This window comes from Bufo gargarizans, chromosome 4, assembly GCF_014858855.1.
Source record: "Bufo gargarizans isolate SCDJY-AF-19 chromosome 4, ASM1485885v1, whole genome shotgun sequence".
NCBI lineage: Eukaryota > Metazoa > Chordata > Amphibia > Anura > Bufonidae > Bufo > Bufo gargarizans.
Genome location: NC_058083.1, coordinates 350,283,940 through 350,300,829, shown reverse-complemented (window position 1 = coordinate 350,300,829; position 16,890 = coordinate 350,283,940). Strand labels below are relative to the sequence as shown.

At 42.7% G+C, this 16,890-nt stretch overlaps 1 protein-coding gene across 1 annotated transcript in view; it reads left to right on the top strand.

The window, feature by feature from the left end:
* ARID4B (AT-rich interaction domain 4B) overlaps positions 1-16,890 on the top strand; it is a 387,064-nt gene that overhangs the window by 124,392 nt on the left and 245,782 nt on the right. Inside the window, exons 3-4 of the mRNA XM_044290640.1 lie at positions 1,388-1,498; positions 7,462-7,527. Coding sequence (XP_044146575.1) covers positions 1,388-1,498; positions 7,462-7,527 — 177 coding nt within the window. The remainder of the gene's footprint in view (positions 1-1,387; positions 1,499-7,461; positions 7,528-16,890) is intronic.

The window sequence follows — 16,890 nt, the reverse complement described above, 5'->3', positions numbered from 1 at the left end:
AATTCTTTTTTTACTTTTTAACATTTTTTGTCCCATTCTGGGACTTTAACTTTTGGGGGTTTGATCCCCTTTACAATGATTCACCAATGCTGATGCATGCATCAGGGGTCCGGCTATCAGTGAATGACGGATCGGGTGGGCGCATCTCCTGCACCCATCCGATCACAGCACTATACATTTTTGGCGCTGGTCCTTTAGTCACGGACATCTGCGCCGTACATGTACGGTGCGGGTCCTCTGTGGGTTAAGTGGATGAAGTATTTTATTTTTTTCTTATTAATGTTGGCACTAGCAGGGATGTGTGGGAGGCGGGGACCATTATATATGTATGTGGGCTCAGCTCGTATAAAGGCATGCAGGTTTTACAGCAGATTTTTTTATGGTGTAAAATTATGCCATGTGTAAATCTACCCTTAAAGGGAATCTCTCACTAGTTTTCTACTGCTAGTTTCTAACAGCTTCAGCACATGCCGATGAGTCCTCATATTCATGAGCTCACGGCTCTCCACGCCCACCTGCCTCTGATAGGTTTCAGCAGGTGGGCGGGGAAAGCCAGGAGCTCATGAATATGGGCCTTGTGCGGCAGGTGCTACAGCTGTTTAGCATTTTTTTTTAAGATAGTTGGGTCAATTAAACAAAGTGACCCGGCATGTTGCTACGGGGATCTGTCACTAGTTTTATGTTGCCCTTAGTTAGGACACCATAAAACTGGTGACAGATTCCCTTTAAAGGGGTTGTCCGGTTTCATTTTATTGATGATCTTACTAACAACTTTATTTATGCCCCATAAAAAATACTTGTTTGTGGTCTCACCATGCCTGACAGGGAGTGGCTTGTTCTGGTAACCAAGTCATAGGGGAAAAAAAACGGAATGCAAACCAAAGACTGCCCTTTATATGACAGGAAACCAGTGGTGCCCAGCCGACCTCATTAATGTCGTGCAGAAAGTTGAAGGCTGTCAATCATTAATATGACTGCCTAATTGACTCCTAAGCACAGAAAGTTAAATGGAATTTTTTTTTACAGTTTTTACTGGAACTTTTCTAACAAAGCTACCGTATATATCAATCTGCTCAGCTCCTCCTGCTCTATAACCTGTTGCCTGCAGATCAGACTGCATTATCAGTGTGACTGACTCCTATAAGCCAGGAAAATATACAGTCTAGATTTTTTCATTTAACAGATGTATAAGTCTATCGATCTATAATAGGTTTTGAGGGGGTGGGAGGAATCTGTGCTATACCCCCCATAACTGACACCACTAGAAGATACTTGTGTTGCCTTGCAACCTGTAATATGTATTAGCATTGTTATTATTATTAAATATTTGTATTGTTAAGTGTAACAAGTCAACTGTATTAAATTTTATAATAATCTCTCCTTACAGTCTCTAGATGAACCTCCTTTCCTTTCGGTTGGCACAGATGTCAGTGCTAAATACAGAGGTGCATTCTGTGAAGCCAAAATAAAGGCAACAAAAAGGCTTGTGAAAGTTAAGGTAGGAGGCTTACTAAATTGTGTCAATGGACAATATGCTATTTGATTTCTTATCTTATATTTACCTTCTTGTATGCTGTAAAAGAAATAGAAGTTTACAGAACCACAAAACTGAACCACAAAGTTACTGCAGCCATTCATTAAATATGGTCATAATTGCTGTATTTTTGTCACGTTCCAAAAGCCATACTTTTTTTTTTTTTCTGTTATTGTAGCTGTATGAGGGCTTGTTTTTTGGTGGGATGAGTTATATCTTTCAGTGGCACTATTGTAACATACATATAACCTATCGATTATATTTTAGTAACTTTTTTTGTGGGGAATGATAGCAGAAAAACAGCATTTCCACTATAGTGTTTTACATTATAAAGTTTGCACCTTTACTGTGTGGCCTGCAGCCTATGAGGCTGAACGTTAGGGTCCAGAGTCATGGGCTCCTGTTCTCTGCCACAAACTGACAACCCCTCAGAGGCAGGTTGGCCACCTGCCATATGGCGCTCCTTCCCTTCCGAGCCTTGCTATGTGCCCATAGAGCAGTTTATGACCACATATGCTGTGTTTCTGTAAACTATAGAATCAGGGTAGTCAGGTTTTCTGTTTTACAGGAAAAAGTGCTAACAATGTAAAATCTTAAAGAAAATGAAATTTCATCTCCAGTTTGTGCCAGCAACTTGTGAGTATGACTTTTATTGCTCACTCACATACAATATTGGCACAATGCGGTAAAAAGAACACCCACGTCTGCAAGTTTGAAAGACTGTCAGTGCTGGGTTAAGCAGAGCACCCGGTGTGGACTTGTATTTGCTATAGGTGGCTGGAGTGCTTCATATTATACAAGCTCCATTTTGTTTTAATTCCTGTGGAACACCTAAAGGGTTAACAAAGTTTCTAAAATGAGTTTTGAATATTTAGACAGATTTTGTTTGTAAAATGGAGTCACTTATGGCTTTGTTTCTATTATGTGAACCCCTCAAAGTGACTTCAGAACTTATTTCGTCCTCCTTCGAGACCAAGCTAGTTTTTACCTTCAGGACCAGGCCATTTTTAGCAAATTGACATGTCACTTTATGTGGTAATAACTTTAAAACTCTTTTACTTATCCAGGCCAAGACTGTTTTCTCGTCACATATTGTACTTCATGACAGTGGTAAAAAAGAGTCAAAAATTGAATTTTTATTTATAAAAAAAGCCAAATTTCCCAAAAATTTTGAAAAATTTGCAAATTTCCAAACTGAAATTTCTCTACTTTTATAATAGACAGTAATACCTCCAAAATGTGTTATTACTTTACTTTCTCCATATGTCTACTTCTTGTTTGGATCATTTTGTGAATACCATTTTATTTTTGGGGGACGTTAGAAGGCTTAGAAGTTTAGAAGCAAATCTTGAAAAAAAATTCAGAACATTTCCAAAATTCACTTTTTAAGGACTAGTTCAGGTCTGAAGTCACTTTGTGAGGCTTACATAATAGAAACCACCCAAAAATGACCCCATTTTAGAAACTAAAACCCCTCAAGGTATTCACAAACTTTGTTAACCCTTTAGGTGTTCCACAAGAATTTATGGAAAAGAGATATACAATTTCAAAATTTCACTTTTTAGGCAGATTTTCCATTATAATAATTTTTTTCTAGTTACAAAGCAAGGGTTAACAGCCAAACAAAACTCTATATTTATTACCCTGATTCTGTAGATTACAGAAACACCCCATTTGTGATAGTAAACTGCTGTATGGGCACACAGCAGGGCGCAGAAGGAAAGAAATGCCATATAGTTTTGGAGGGCCATGTCACATTTAAAGACCCTCTGATGCACCCCTAAAGTAGAAACTCATAAAAAGACCCCATTTTGGAAACTACGGGATGAGGTGGCAGTTTTGTTGGTACTATTTTAGGGTACATATGATTTTTGAAAAAAATTGGCCTGAAAATGCTCCAAACCCAGACACCGTAGCATGTCTATAACCGGGGGAGCAATTCCTCCGCATGCGGTCCGCAGACAACGGCAATCCCCAGCAAAAAATGCGTACAATGGAGCATGCCGGGCCAGACCGCATGCACCACAAGAACATCTTACACAAAATGATACATTGTGCAGATGAAACAATATACAGTACAGACCAAAAGTTTGGACACACCTTCTCATTCAAAGAGTTTTCTTTATTTTCATGACTATGAAAATTGTAGATTCACACTGAAGTCATCAAAACTATGAATTAACACATGTGGAATTATATACATAACAAAAAAGTGTGAAACAACTGAAAATATGTCATATTCTAGGTTCTTCAAAGTAGCCACCTTTTGCTTTGATTACTGCTTTGCACACTCTTGGCATTCTCTTGATGAGCTTCAAGAGGTAGTCACCTGAAATGATCTTACAACAGTCTTAAAGGAGTTCCCAGAGATGCTTAGCACTTGTTTGCTCTTTTGCCTTCACTCTGCGGTCCAGCTCACCCCAAACCATCTTAATTGGGTTCAGGTCCGGTGACTGTGGAGACTGTTGCACACAAATCTTTTAATTAAAATGCTTCTACAGAGTCCAGATTAAGAGGAAAGTATTTCTAGAATGAAGTTACCAATGTGAGATCTCTTCCAGACAAACATTTGTCTACTTTGTTAATCCAATGGTCAACGCTGGATATATCAAAAGAGCGCCAGAGTGATAGGCGGGCAGCTGAGATTAAGAAGGGGAAAAGGGATGCTTTATGAGTGTCACCTCCCCGGTTGCCAAAGGATAAGAGGGCTATTTCAGGAGAGCAAGGGAAATTTGAGTGGTAAATTTTGTTACTCAGAAGAAAGATCTCTTTCCACCAAGCAGCTATAAGAGGGCACTTCCACCATATACGGATAAACGTGCCACTATCAGTTCAACATATCCAGCATAGGTCTGGTATGGTTTGAAAATAAAGAGAAATCCTATCCATGGTTTTCTGCCACCGGGACAAAACTTTGTATCCATTTTCTTCAATACGGACACATTGGGAAAGTTTGTGTGGAATTCTGAAGAGTTTATTAATCTCAGCCAGTGAGAATTGCCTCTCTAGATCTTTCTCCCACAGGCTTATTGCAGCCGGTTTGACATCCGGGGAAGGGAGACCCAGTTTCTTATACAGAGTGGAGATCAGTTTAGTGGGGTATCTAGAGGAAGTCAATAGACTCTCAAACCAATCAAGGGGTTTTCGAGTATTAAAAGATTTAGCCCAGTAATTGATTTCCTTTCTGAGGGAGTAGAGGAGTAAACTATGTGAAGGAGGAATACCCAATGTTGACCCCAGCACCAATTCTGAGGGGGTGCAGCCTTCTGTGTCCAACAGATCTGTAGAGGATGATCTGGCCGTGAGAGGACCGGTCTCTCTAAGTGCTTTAGGGGCAAGAGAGATCACATCTTTAATTTGGAGAAGAGGGGATGGTACAGCAAAGGATTTATGAATGGTAGAGATCCACTCCCATACCTTTACCCTGGGTTCACACTTGAGCGTTTTACAGCGCGTTCCTACGCGCTGTAAAACGCACAACAAGGAGAAACCAATGCTTCCCTATCAGCATGGTTCTCACCTGGGCGTTTTACAGCGCGTACGATCGCACTGTAAAATGCCCGACGCTCAAACAAGTACCTGACCCTTTTTTTGAGCGTTTGTCGCACGTTCCCGTACAATAGACTTTCGGGAACGCGCGACAATGTGTACACGCCTGTCTCTGTATGCGCGCTTGTAAACGCCCGTACAAGCGCGCATACAGAGCGCTCCTTTCGGAACGCTCAGGTCTGAACCCAGCGTTAGGGTGTAGCGTACCATATTTTTATTAAAATTTTTTTTTTACAATGTTCACTTTAGCGGTCAGGTCATGTGATATTTTTATACAGCAGGCGATTACGGACGCGGCAATACCAAATATGTATACTTTTTTAAATTAAAGTTTTACACAATAACAGCATTTTTTAAACAAAGTAAATCATGTTTTAGTGTCTCCATATTATGAGAGCCATATATTTTTATTTTTTTTGGGTGATTGTCTTAGCTAGGGTCTCATTTTTTGTGGGATGAGATGATGGTTTGATTGATATGATTTTGGGGTGTGTATAACTTTTTGATCGCTTGATATTACTCTTTTTGTGATGTAAGGTGACCGAAAATGGCTTTTTTGACACTATTTTTTATTTATTTATTTTTACGGTGTTTTCCTGAGTGGCTAGGTCATGTGATTTTTTTTTTGATTTTTTTACACAACACGTGATTACGGACGCGGCGATACCTAATGTCGACTTTATTTAATCAAGTTTTATACACTAATATTTTTGAAACAAAAAATAAATTATGTTTAGGTGTCTCCATAGTCTGAGAGCTATAGCTTTTTTATTTTCTGGGCGATTGTTTTAGGTAGAAGCAAAAAAATGTTTCCGCTATGAGGTGACGATTAGATTGATACTATTTTGGGAGGCATACGCCTTTTTGATCGCTTGGTGATTTCGTGATTAATTTTTTTTAGCACAGTTTTTATTTCTCTTTTTTGACAGTGTTCACTTGAGGGGTTAGGTCATGTGATGTTTTTATAGAGTCGGTCTATACGGAAGCGGTTATGCCTACTATTTTTTCCCCTAGTTTTATTTTGTTTTTACTTTATTTTGGAAAAAGGCTGCTTTTTTATTTTTTATTTTTTTACATGAAACTTTTTCTTATAACTTTTTATATTTGTCCCACTGTGGGACTTTCTCTTTTCAGGGTTCGATCCCTGTTTCAATTCAGTACAATACATTCTGTATTGTACTGAATTGAACTGTCAGCGTCTCACACAGAAAGATGCCGACAGTTGCCTAGGAGACCCAGCGTTCAGGTTGGAGCTCCTCGGCTTCCGTAGGCTGGCAGCTCCGATGCCTGTGTAAGGCATCGGGGCTTCTATGGCAGCTATCGACCCCCTGACCGCCACACGTGAAAGGGTTAATCCTCTGGCATCACCTCACACACCAATGCCGGCAGAGATGCAGCAGGGGTCCTGCTAGTAACAGCCGGGCCTGATCCCATCACGTACATTCATGTGAAGATGTGGCATGTACGTGATAATGCGGGAAAGGGTTAAATTCATTTTCATGCATTTCTTGAAAATAAAATTAAAGTTACAAAATAATGCCAACATATAATATTATTAATTATTAATTATTTTATGAGGTATTACTATTTTTAGAAAATAGCAAATTTCTCAAAATTTTCTGTAATTATTATTATTTTTTAAATAAATAAAGGTAAAACATGTCGACTCAAATGTACCACTAACTTCCTCTGGATCAACTTGTAGGATAACAGGCTAAACTGGATGGATGTACTGTGTGTCCTTTTCTTAGCCTTACAAACTATATTACTATGAAGTACCATGTGTCACAAAAAAAAAAAACTGTCTCAGAATGGCTTTCATTGTTATTAGCACATAAAGTTTTGCAAAAATGGTTGGGTACTAAGGGGCTAAACTGAACAAGTAGACGGCAAGGGTGGGACATCTTGTTATTGATTGTATAGTCTTCAGACCTGTAACATCAACCACTGAAAGGCTGGCATAAAAGTAAGCTATGAAAAATATTTCCCCTTTTTGCTACAGAATGGGTCTTATATGTTATTTCAGATATGACTTTGTTTTGAACTTTTGACTTTCAGGCTCCATATCTCACAATCTACTACAAGCCAAGATGATTGTCTATAAAATGATGGTAGTCTCCTGTTCGAAGCTGTAGTGGAAGGCGAGATGGGGAGCCTGAAAGTCAAAAGTTCAAAGCAATAACTAAGGCTTATCGGAGCCAATGCATTGTAATACTGTATGGAGCTCCTGCTCTATACAGTATTAAACAACATTTTATGAGAACCGACTTTGGATGTTTCATCAGAGGTTGATTCGCTTATCCCTTCTCGTCAGTGTACCTGTTTACAGTTACTATATGTAAATCATTAATCTATTTCCTATTTATCGTATCCCATAGGTAACATTTCGAAGGGATGCCACAATTGCAGAGGTTCAGGATGATCATGTTAAAGGTCCACTGAAGGTAACTATCTTTACAATTGTTATCTTTAAAAACACACAAAAGTGTTTGCTCTGACTAAAACTGACTTGGTGTCCACATGTAATTAAGGAACGTTTATCAAAACTGTATCATACCAGTGTTGATCCCCCTGCACTGGTGTGAGATGCGCCTGATTTATTAAAAGACTGACGCTTCTTAGTAAATTAGGCGCACTGCTCTGCGCCAGATACTGAAGTCTGTGCCAGCTACAGGCTGGCTTAGACTTTCGCTATAATGTACTCCATTTTCTGGCGAAAGTTATAGTAATTTGGCGGGCAGCACAAAGCCCTGCCTTTCCTGCTAAGCCCCACCCCTTCTATTGGGAATTCAGAAAAGTCACAATCTATTGCACAATAAACGCCATAACTTTTTACATTTTTTATGCCATAGTGGCGTAAAACCTTTTAGTAAATGTCGACTGTTGAGTCCGAGAATCAGAGAGTCAATCACATGACACAGCTGAGAACCAATAAAGTGGACAACTCACAACTAAAGCCTCTGGTAAAAAGCTTACATCATGTACCTTTCTAATTGGCCAGAGACTAAGAATTTTTGTGGAAGTGCTTGTTTAATGTAGCCTTGTTGCTAGCATTTCATCTATAAAGTTGTCTTAAATATTGTACTGTATGCTTCAAGGAAAATCAAGTTGGAATATATATAAATTAGATAGATTTATTCAAGTTTTCTGTATTCAGGATATTGATGGCCTAGTCACAGGACAGGCCACAAATATCAGACCCTGGAGATGCTTGCACAAGCATTGTAGCCCCTTCAATCGGTTGATCCGTGGGAATGAGGAGAGTTGGATCCCCACTGATCTGATATAAATGGTCAAACCTGAGAGTAGGTGATCAATATTCTGAACCTGGGAAACCGCCTTTAACCGGCTCACGACCGCCATACGCAGGATTGCGTCTTTGCGGCGGTCGTGTTGTTCTGGGTGGACGCGCCCGTGCGTCCTCTCGCGAGACGCGAGATTTCGGGGAAAGCCGGCCCGCGCATGCGCATCGCGGGCCGGTAAAATTCAAAGGACAAGTTCGTTATCAACCTGCCAGCCAATGATCGTGGCTGGCAGGTTGATGATTTTCAAAAAAACAAATCAGCAGCCAGATACCACATCATATTAGTAAATATGATGTGGTTATATGGCTGCTGTGCTCCTCTGCTCCTTCTTTTGGTCGGTTGGTTCCAGCAGAGGAGCACACATCACTGTGAGTACCCACCAACACCACATACTAGCCCCAGATCACCTCCCAGCACCCCAATTAACCCTTTGATCACCCCTTCTTGCCCCTGTCAATCACTAGTGAAAAGGAAAAAAGTGATCAGTGCAAACTGTCACTTTTTTTTTTTCACTGGTATTGTCCGTTAGGTTTTAGGTATAGTTTAGGCCCCTTGGTTAGGTAGTTTAGCGATTAGTTAGAGCCCAGCCCACCGCACCGCAGTCCCTTATTCGCTGATTAGCGTATCGCTAATCAGCATTTGTACTTTTATAGTATCTGGAAGTGATCAAAACTGATCACGGTCAGATCTATAATAGTATTAGTGTCACTTTAGTTCGCCCTCCACCCAAAACGCAGTGTTTGCCCGATCAGGCCTGATCGGTCGCCCACACGTGCGTTCACCCACGCCCGCCCCACCGCAGTGACAAAAAAAATATTTTTTTTTGATCACTGCACATTCACTTTACACGCACTGCGGCGATAAAAAAAAAAATCAGTTTTGATATTTTTTATCAACCGCAGCGGCCTCCGGTACTTCGCTAGCCTCCCCTTTGTAAGACAGGCTTGCTTTTTTTCTTGGGTAGTCTCAGGGAATACCCCTAAATTTAGTTGCCCAAATGTCAAACAGGGGGTATTCTTCTGAAGAGGCCTACAGGATTCTGACCCAGTCGGATGAGGAATGGGAACCCTCATCTGAAGAATCTAGCGGGTCAGAATACGAACCTGTAGAAAGCAGTGGCTCTCTGACCCAAAGTTCGGACGAGGAGGCTGAGGTCCCTGATAGCACCAGGCGTACCCGGCCCCGTGTCGCTAGACCGCAGGTTGCGCAGGATCCGCTTCAAGAGCAGCAGAGTGGGGCTGGTGCTGTCGGATTACGTGGTGAGGCATACACCAGCAGCGCAGCCCTTCCTGGACCTAGTACCAGCACTGCCGTACAACCTGGTGAAGTGGCGAGCACCAGAAGGGCAGTTGAAGCTGGTACGGTGGCGCGAGCAGTAGTGACCCCGTCGCAGCCACCGCAAAGACGTGCCCGTAGAGCCCCTAGAATCCCTGAGGTGCTGGCAAACCCTGATTGGCAGTCCCCAACTTCAGCCGCACCTGTAGTTTTCCCTTTCACTGCCCAGTCTGGAGTTCGGGTTGAGACAGCTCAGATCGGTTCGGCCCTGGGATTTTTTGAGCTGTTCTGGACTGCGGAGCTCTTAGACTTAGTTGTGGCCGAAACAAATCGGTATGCCACACAATTTATATCCGCCAACCCGGGAAGCTCTTATGCCCAGTCTTTCCGGTGGAAACCAGTCGAAGTTTCCGAAATTAAAACTTTTCTGGGCCTCCTCCTCAACATGGGTCTAACTAAAAAGCATGAATTGCGGTCATATTGGTCCACGAACCCAATTCATCACATGCCCATGTTCTCTGCTGCTATGTCCAGGACACGATTTGAGACCATCCTGCGTTTCCTGCACTTTAGTGATAACAGCACCTCCCGTCCCAGAGGCCACCCTGCTTTTGACCGGCTCCACAAAATTCGGCCCCTCATAGACCATTTCAACCTGAAATTTGCAGATTTGTATACCCCTGAGCAAAACATCTGCGTAGACGAGTCCCTGATACATTTTACCGGGCGCCTTGGCTTCAAACAATACATCCCAAGCAAGCGCGCCCGATATGGGGTCAAATTGTATAAGCTCTGTGAAAGGGCCACAGGCTATACCCACAAATTTTGGATCTATGAGGGAAAAGATCAGACCCTGGAGCCGGTCGGTTGCCCTGACTACCTGGGGAGCAGTGGGAAGACAGTTTGGGACTTGGTGTCAACCTTATTCGGCAAGGGGTACCATCTTTATGTGGACAATTTTTACACAAGTGTGGCCCTCTTTAGGCATTTGTTTCTAGAACGGATTGGCGCCTGTGGCACCGCGCGAACTAGTTGCGCGGTCTTCCCCCAACGGCTCGTTACCACCCTTCTTGCAAGGGGGCAGAGGGCCGCACTGTGTAACGAAGAACTGCTCGCGGTGAAATTGAGAGTCAAGCGTGACGTTTACATGCTCTCCTCCATTCACGCAGACACGACAATCCAAATTGAGCGAGCAACCCGTGTCATTGAAAAGCCCCTCTCAGTCCACGACTATAATTTGCTCAAGGGAGGGGTGGACTTCAATGACCAGATGTTGGCTCCGTATTTAGTGTCCCGCAGAACCAGACGCTGGTATAAGAAGGTGTCTGTATATTTAATTCAAATGGCTCTGTATAATAGTTTTGTTCTCTACAGTAAGGCTGGGAGAACTGGATCCTTCCTCAAATTTCAGGAAGAGATCATCGCGAACCTCCTGTACCCAGGAGGTTCCGTGGCCCCATCCACCAGTGTAGTTAGCCGTCTACACGAGCGACATTTCCCCAGTGTCGTTCCTGGTACCTCAAACCGACCGCCACCCCGAAAAAAATGTCGTGTCTGTAGCAGGAGTGGAATAAGGCGTGACACCCGCTATTTCTGTCCTGACTGTCCTGACCACCCTGCCCTATGCTTTGGAGAGTGTTTCCGGAAGTACCACACACAGGTACACCTAGCATAGGGATCATCTCACCAGGACAGGCACACAGGGCTATTAGGGCCCATTCACATACAGCTGCTGCAAACCTCTCCTTTCACCTGGGACAAAGTGCATAACGCACTTCGCCACATCTTTGGGCGATTTGCGCTTTGCACATTGACCCATGGGGAAGGAGAGGTTTGTTCTACAAAGGTAAAAAAAAAAAAAAAAAAAAAAACACCAGTAAGCAAAAAGGTTAATGTTTAGTTCAAAAAGTTAAAGTTTATATGTTCTGTTCCAAAGTTAATAAAATTATTGCGTTGCGGCCTGGTTTTTTCTTTTTTTACCTTCCAGGTGGACCAACCGATCGACTAGCTGCAGCACTGATGTGCATTCTGACAGAAGCATTGCGCTGCTGTCAGATTACACGCAAGTCGGTGTATGCGGCGCTGCAAGATGAGATTTCTACTCTGCAGTAACAGATACGTTTGCCAAGGCATACGAGCTGAGGAGGAGGCGGCGTTCCTATGCTTTGGCAAACACTTTGTATGTAAAAATAAAAATAAAAAAAATCCCGGCAATGATTTATTCATCCACATCGATTGATGTGAATGGAGAAATCTGGTTTGCCAGGGCATACGAGCTAAGTGGGTATGGATGTTGGGCGGAGCTCCTATGTACTGGCAGACGCCTTTCCCCTCCTTTTTTTTTTGGCAGAGATTTTTTTCATCCACATTGATCGATGCGAATGAAGAAATCTGTGCCGTTTATTTTTTTCTTTCAGCCCAGAGGCTGAACGGAAAAAAAAATCTCATTACCTGTATGCTCAATATAAGGAGAATAGCAGAAACTCCTAATGCTGGCCATACATGTAATGATTGCGGAGACCCTCAAATGCCAGGGCAGTACATACACCCCACAACTGACCCCATTTTGGAAAGAAGACACCCCAAGGTATTCGCTGAGGGGCATTTTGAGTCCATGAAAGATTTAAATTTTTGTCCTAAGTTAGCAGAAAGTGAGACTTTGTGAGAAAAAACAAAAAAAAATCAATTTCCGCTAACTTATGCCAAAAAAATACATTTCTATGAACTCGCTATGCCCATCATTAAATACCTTGGGGTGTCTTCTTTCCAAAGTGGGGTCACATGTGGGGTATTTATACTGCCCTGGCTTTTTAGGGGTCCTAAAGCGTGAGAAGAAGTCTGGGATCCAAATGTCTAAAAATGCCCTCCTAAAAGGAATTTGGGCACTTTTGCAGCCTAGATGCGCAAAAGTGTCACACATGTGGTATCGCCGTACTCAGGAGAAGTTGCGGAATGTGTTTTGGGGTGTCATTTTACATATTCCCATGCTGGGTGAGATAAATATCTTGGTCAAATGCCAACTTTGTATAAAAAAATTGGAAAAGTTGTCTTTTGCCAAGATATTTCTCTCACCCAGCATGGGTATATGTAAAATGACACCCCCAAAACACATTCCCCAACTTCTCCTGAGTACAGCGATACCAGATGTGTGACACTGTTTTGCAGCCAAGGTGGGCAAAGGGGCACATATTCCAAAGAGCACCTTTCGGATTTCGCAGGCCATTTTTTACACATTTTGATTGCAAAGTACTTCTCACACATTTGGGCCCCTAAATTGCCAGGGCAGTATAACTACGCCACAAGTGACCCCATTTTGGAAAGAAGACACCCCAAGGTATTCCGTGAGGGTCATGGCGAGTTCCTAGAATTTTTTATTTTTTGTCGGAAGTTAGTGGAATATGAGACTTTGTAAGGAAAAAAAAAAAATCATCATTTTCCGCTAACTTGTGACAAAATTTTTTAAAATTCTAGGAACTCGCCATGCCCCTCACGGAATACCTTGGGGTGTCTTCTTTCCAAAATGGGGTCACTTGTGGGGTAGTTATACTGCCCTGGCAATTTAGGGGCCCAAATGTGTGAGAAGTACCTTGCAATCAAAATGTGTAAAAAATGGCCTGCGAAATCCGAAAGGTGCACTTTGGAATATGTGCCTCTTTGCCCACCTTGGCTGCAAAAAAGTGTCACATATCTGGTATCGCCGTACTCAGGAGAAGTTGGGGAATGTGTTTTGGGGTGTCATTTTACATATACCCATGCTGGGTGAGAAAAATATCTTGGTCAAGTTTGTATAAAAAAAATGGAAAAGTTGTCTTTTGCCAAGATATTTCTCTCACCCAGCATGGGTATATGTAAAATGACACCCCAAAACACATTGCCCAACTTCTCCTGAGTACGGCGATACAAGATGTGTGACACTTTTTTGCAGCCTAGGTGGGCAAAGGGACCCACATTCCAAAGTGCACCTTTCGGATTTCACCGGTCATTTTTTACAGATTTTGATTGCAAAGTACTTCTCACACATATGGGCCCCTAAATTGCCAGGGCAGTATAACTACGCCACAAGTGACCCCATTTTGGAAAGAAGACACCCCAAGGTATTCCGTGAGGGGCATGGCGAGTTCCTAGAATTTTTTATTTTTTGTCGCAAGTTAGTGGAATATGAGACTTTGTAAGGAAAAAAAATAAAAATAAAGAATCATCATTTTCCGCTAAGTTGTGACAAAAAATAAAAAGTTCTATGAACTCACTATGCCCATCAGCGAATACCTTAGGGTGTCTACTTTACGAAATGGGGTCATTTGTGGGGGTTTTCTACTGTTTGGGCATTGTAGAACCTCAGGAAACATGACAGGTGCTCAGAAAGTCAGAGCTGTTTCAAAAAGCGGAAATTCACATTTTTGTACCATAGTGTGTAAACGCTATAACTTTTACCCAAACCATTTTTTTTTTTTGCCCAACCATTTTTTTTTTTATCAAAGACATGTAGAACAATAAATTTGGCGAAAAATTTATATATGGATGTCGTTTTTTTTGAAAAATTTCATTTTTTGATTAATAACAAAAAAAGTAAAAATGTCACCAGCAATGAAATACCACCAAATGAAAGCTCTATTAGTGAGAAGAAAAGGAGGTAAAATTAATTTGGGTGGTAAGTTGCATGACCGAGCGATAAACGGTGAAAGTAGTGTAGTGCAGAAGTGTAAAAAGTGGCCTGGTCATTAAGGGGGTTTTAGCTAGCGGGGTTGAAGTGGTTAAAGGGGTTCTCCGGCCACTACTTAAAAATTGTCCATCTTCATAACCCGTGGAGGGAAGATTGATTGCACTAATACTTACCCTCCACAGCACAGCCCTTCCTATGATGCTCTTCACGGTCACGTGACTACTCCTGAAGCGTTTTGAAGTCTTCCTTTCCAGCACAGTCCTCTTTGTTTCCTGACTGAGGCAGGAGACGGAATATCATTAATGAAATCACCCCCTCTTGCCAGCCTTCTTCGGTCCCGTCACTTGCACACTACTGCGCATGCGCCGGGACCGCTGGCCGTCTTCTGAGTGTACAGGCTTCTATGTGAAGCCTGTACTGACTCATGTAGAGCGCGATGTAAGAGCTGTACATGAGTGACAGTGTAGCTATCAGCCACAGGCTCACTGTGGATAACATCTAGAGTGACCCCATAACAGTGATATCCACAGTGCTCCCTTAACAGTGCGGGGACGCCGTGGATGTCTCTGTTATGGTGGCTCAGTATGAGTGATGGGGATCATGCAAACTACTGTGATCGGCCCAGGAATCCATGGCTCAGTCCATGTTTTAGCCACAATTTCCAGGCTAACCTCGGCTCCCCTGACCATATTAGGCTACTTTCACACTTGCGTTCGGGGCTCCGCTTGTGAGTTCCGTTTGAAGGCTCTCACAAGCGTCCCCGAACTGATCCGTCCAGCCCTAATGCATTCTGAGTGGATACGGATCCGCTCAGAATGCATCAGTCTGGCTCCGTCTGTCCTCCGCTCCGCTCAGCAGGCGGACACCTGAACGCTGCTTGCAGCGTTCGGGTGTCCGTCTGGCCGTGCGGAGGCAAACGGATCCGTCCAGACTTACAATGTAAGTCAATGGGGACGGATCCGTTTGAAGTTGACACAGTATTATTATTTTTTTTTTTTTGTTCATGGTAATGCAAACGGATCCGTTCTGAACGGAGCCACCGTCTGCATTAATATGAGCAGATCCGTTCAGAACGGATCCGATCGAACGCTAGTGTGAAAGTAGCCTAAGAGACTGGCTGTATCATACATTACTGTCATATCGTCAGTTCGGTCAGGAGAGTGCTGTAGGCCTGGGAGATGCGGCGACACACGGACCGTGTTTCCCAGGCTGATCATGGTCTTATCTCATGTGTATCACACATGAATGACCCAAGATAAAACCTTCAGCAGTCAGGACCAAAAAAAAATCAGTTCGGCTTTCTCCAAGTAGCAGATCTGCTAAATAAGGATACTGCCTGTGTGAGATGTGCCTTTTTTCCAGGGCCATTGAGTTCTATTGGTTTTAGATCTGCATTATGAGGACCAGAATAAGACATGTTCTATCTTTTGCTGCACTAATATATGGATGTGGAAAGCACAGTGTCAGTACTTAAAAAAAAAAAAAAAAGTCCTATTCTTGTCCTCATAATGCAGACCTTAAATCCATAGAAATCAATGGGACTGCAAAAAAAAAAGAAAAAAGCTGGGGGCACATGGACAGTATCCTTATTTAGCGAATCTGCGACTCACAGACCGAAAAATTGATACAGTCGTGTGCATAAGGGTTTAGATACACAGTTCAGCAGGCAGGATCATACAAAAAAGAATTAGATACACAGCTCAGCAGGCTGCATCATATAAGAGGGGATTAGATACACACTTCAGCAGGCAGTATTGCATACCGCGCATTTTTCCCTTCTCTAACCGCTGGTGAGGCTCCCGGCGCATGTGCAGTGTTGGCCGGTGTCCAGCTGTGAACATCCATTCGATCACCGCGCCTGCGCACTGGCCCGTAATTTTTCCCTACCCTAACCACTGGCGAGGCTCCCGGCGTATGTGCGCTCTGCTGTGAAATTGCCCTACCCTGTCGTTGTGCACACCTCCTCACGTCGTGTCCGGTGCGACAGGAAGTGACGAGGGTAGGGAAATATAACGTTACACAGGCATAGCAGTGTGGGGGGAGTGTCCAGCCTGTGACTCATCACTCTGCAGTGCAGCCAGGCTTGTGTATCAATAAAGTTATGTATTCAACAAAACGAGAAGGGAAGAAAGTAAACAGATCTGCCAGGATAATGTGAAGGAAGGAAAGCTTAGACATGAAAAACAGGTATTGGGGGCATATGGATGGATGGTGAGGGGTGTTAGGAGCACATAAAAAGAATTTTGATTTTGGGACCGGACAACCTCTTTAATATTAACGGTGTCATAATTATTAACAAGAAAATACTGCTAAGATTGCTGCTTGTTAGTGAATAGAAGTGAGTGAGCTTTATTTACGTTAAACTGAGCAGCATTAATGGGGTTGTGTCACTTAAGCAAATATCATTTATTATGTAGAGAAAGTTAATACAGGCCACTTACTAATGTATTTTTATTTTCCATATTGCTTCCTTTGCTGGCTGGATTCGATTTTCCATCAGATTATACACTGCTCGTTTCCATGGTTACGACCACCCTGCAATCCAGCAGTGATGGTCATGCTTGCAC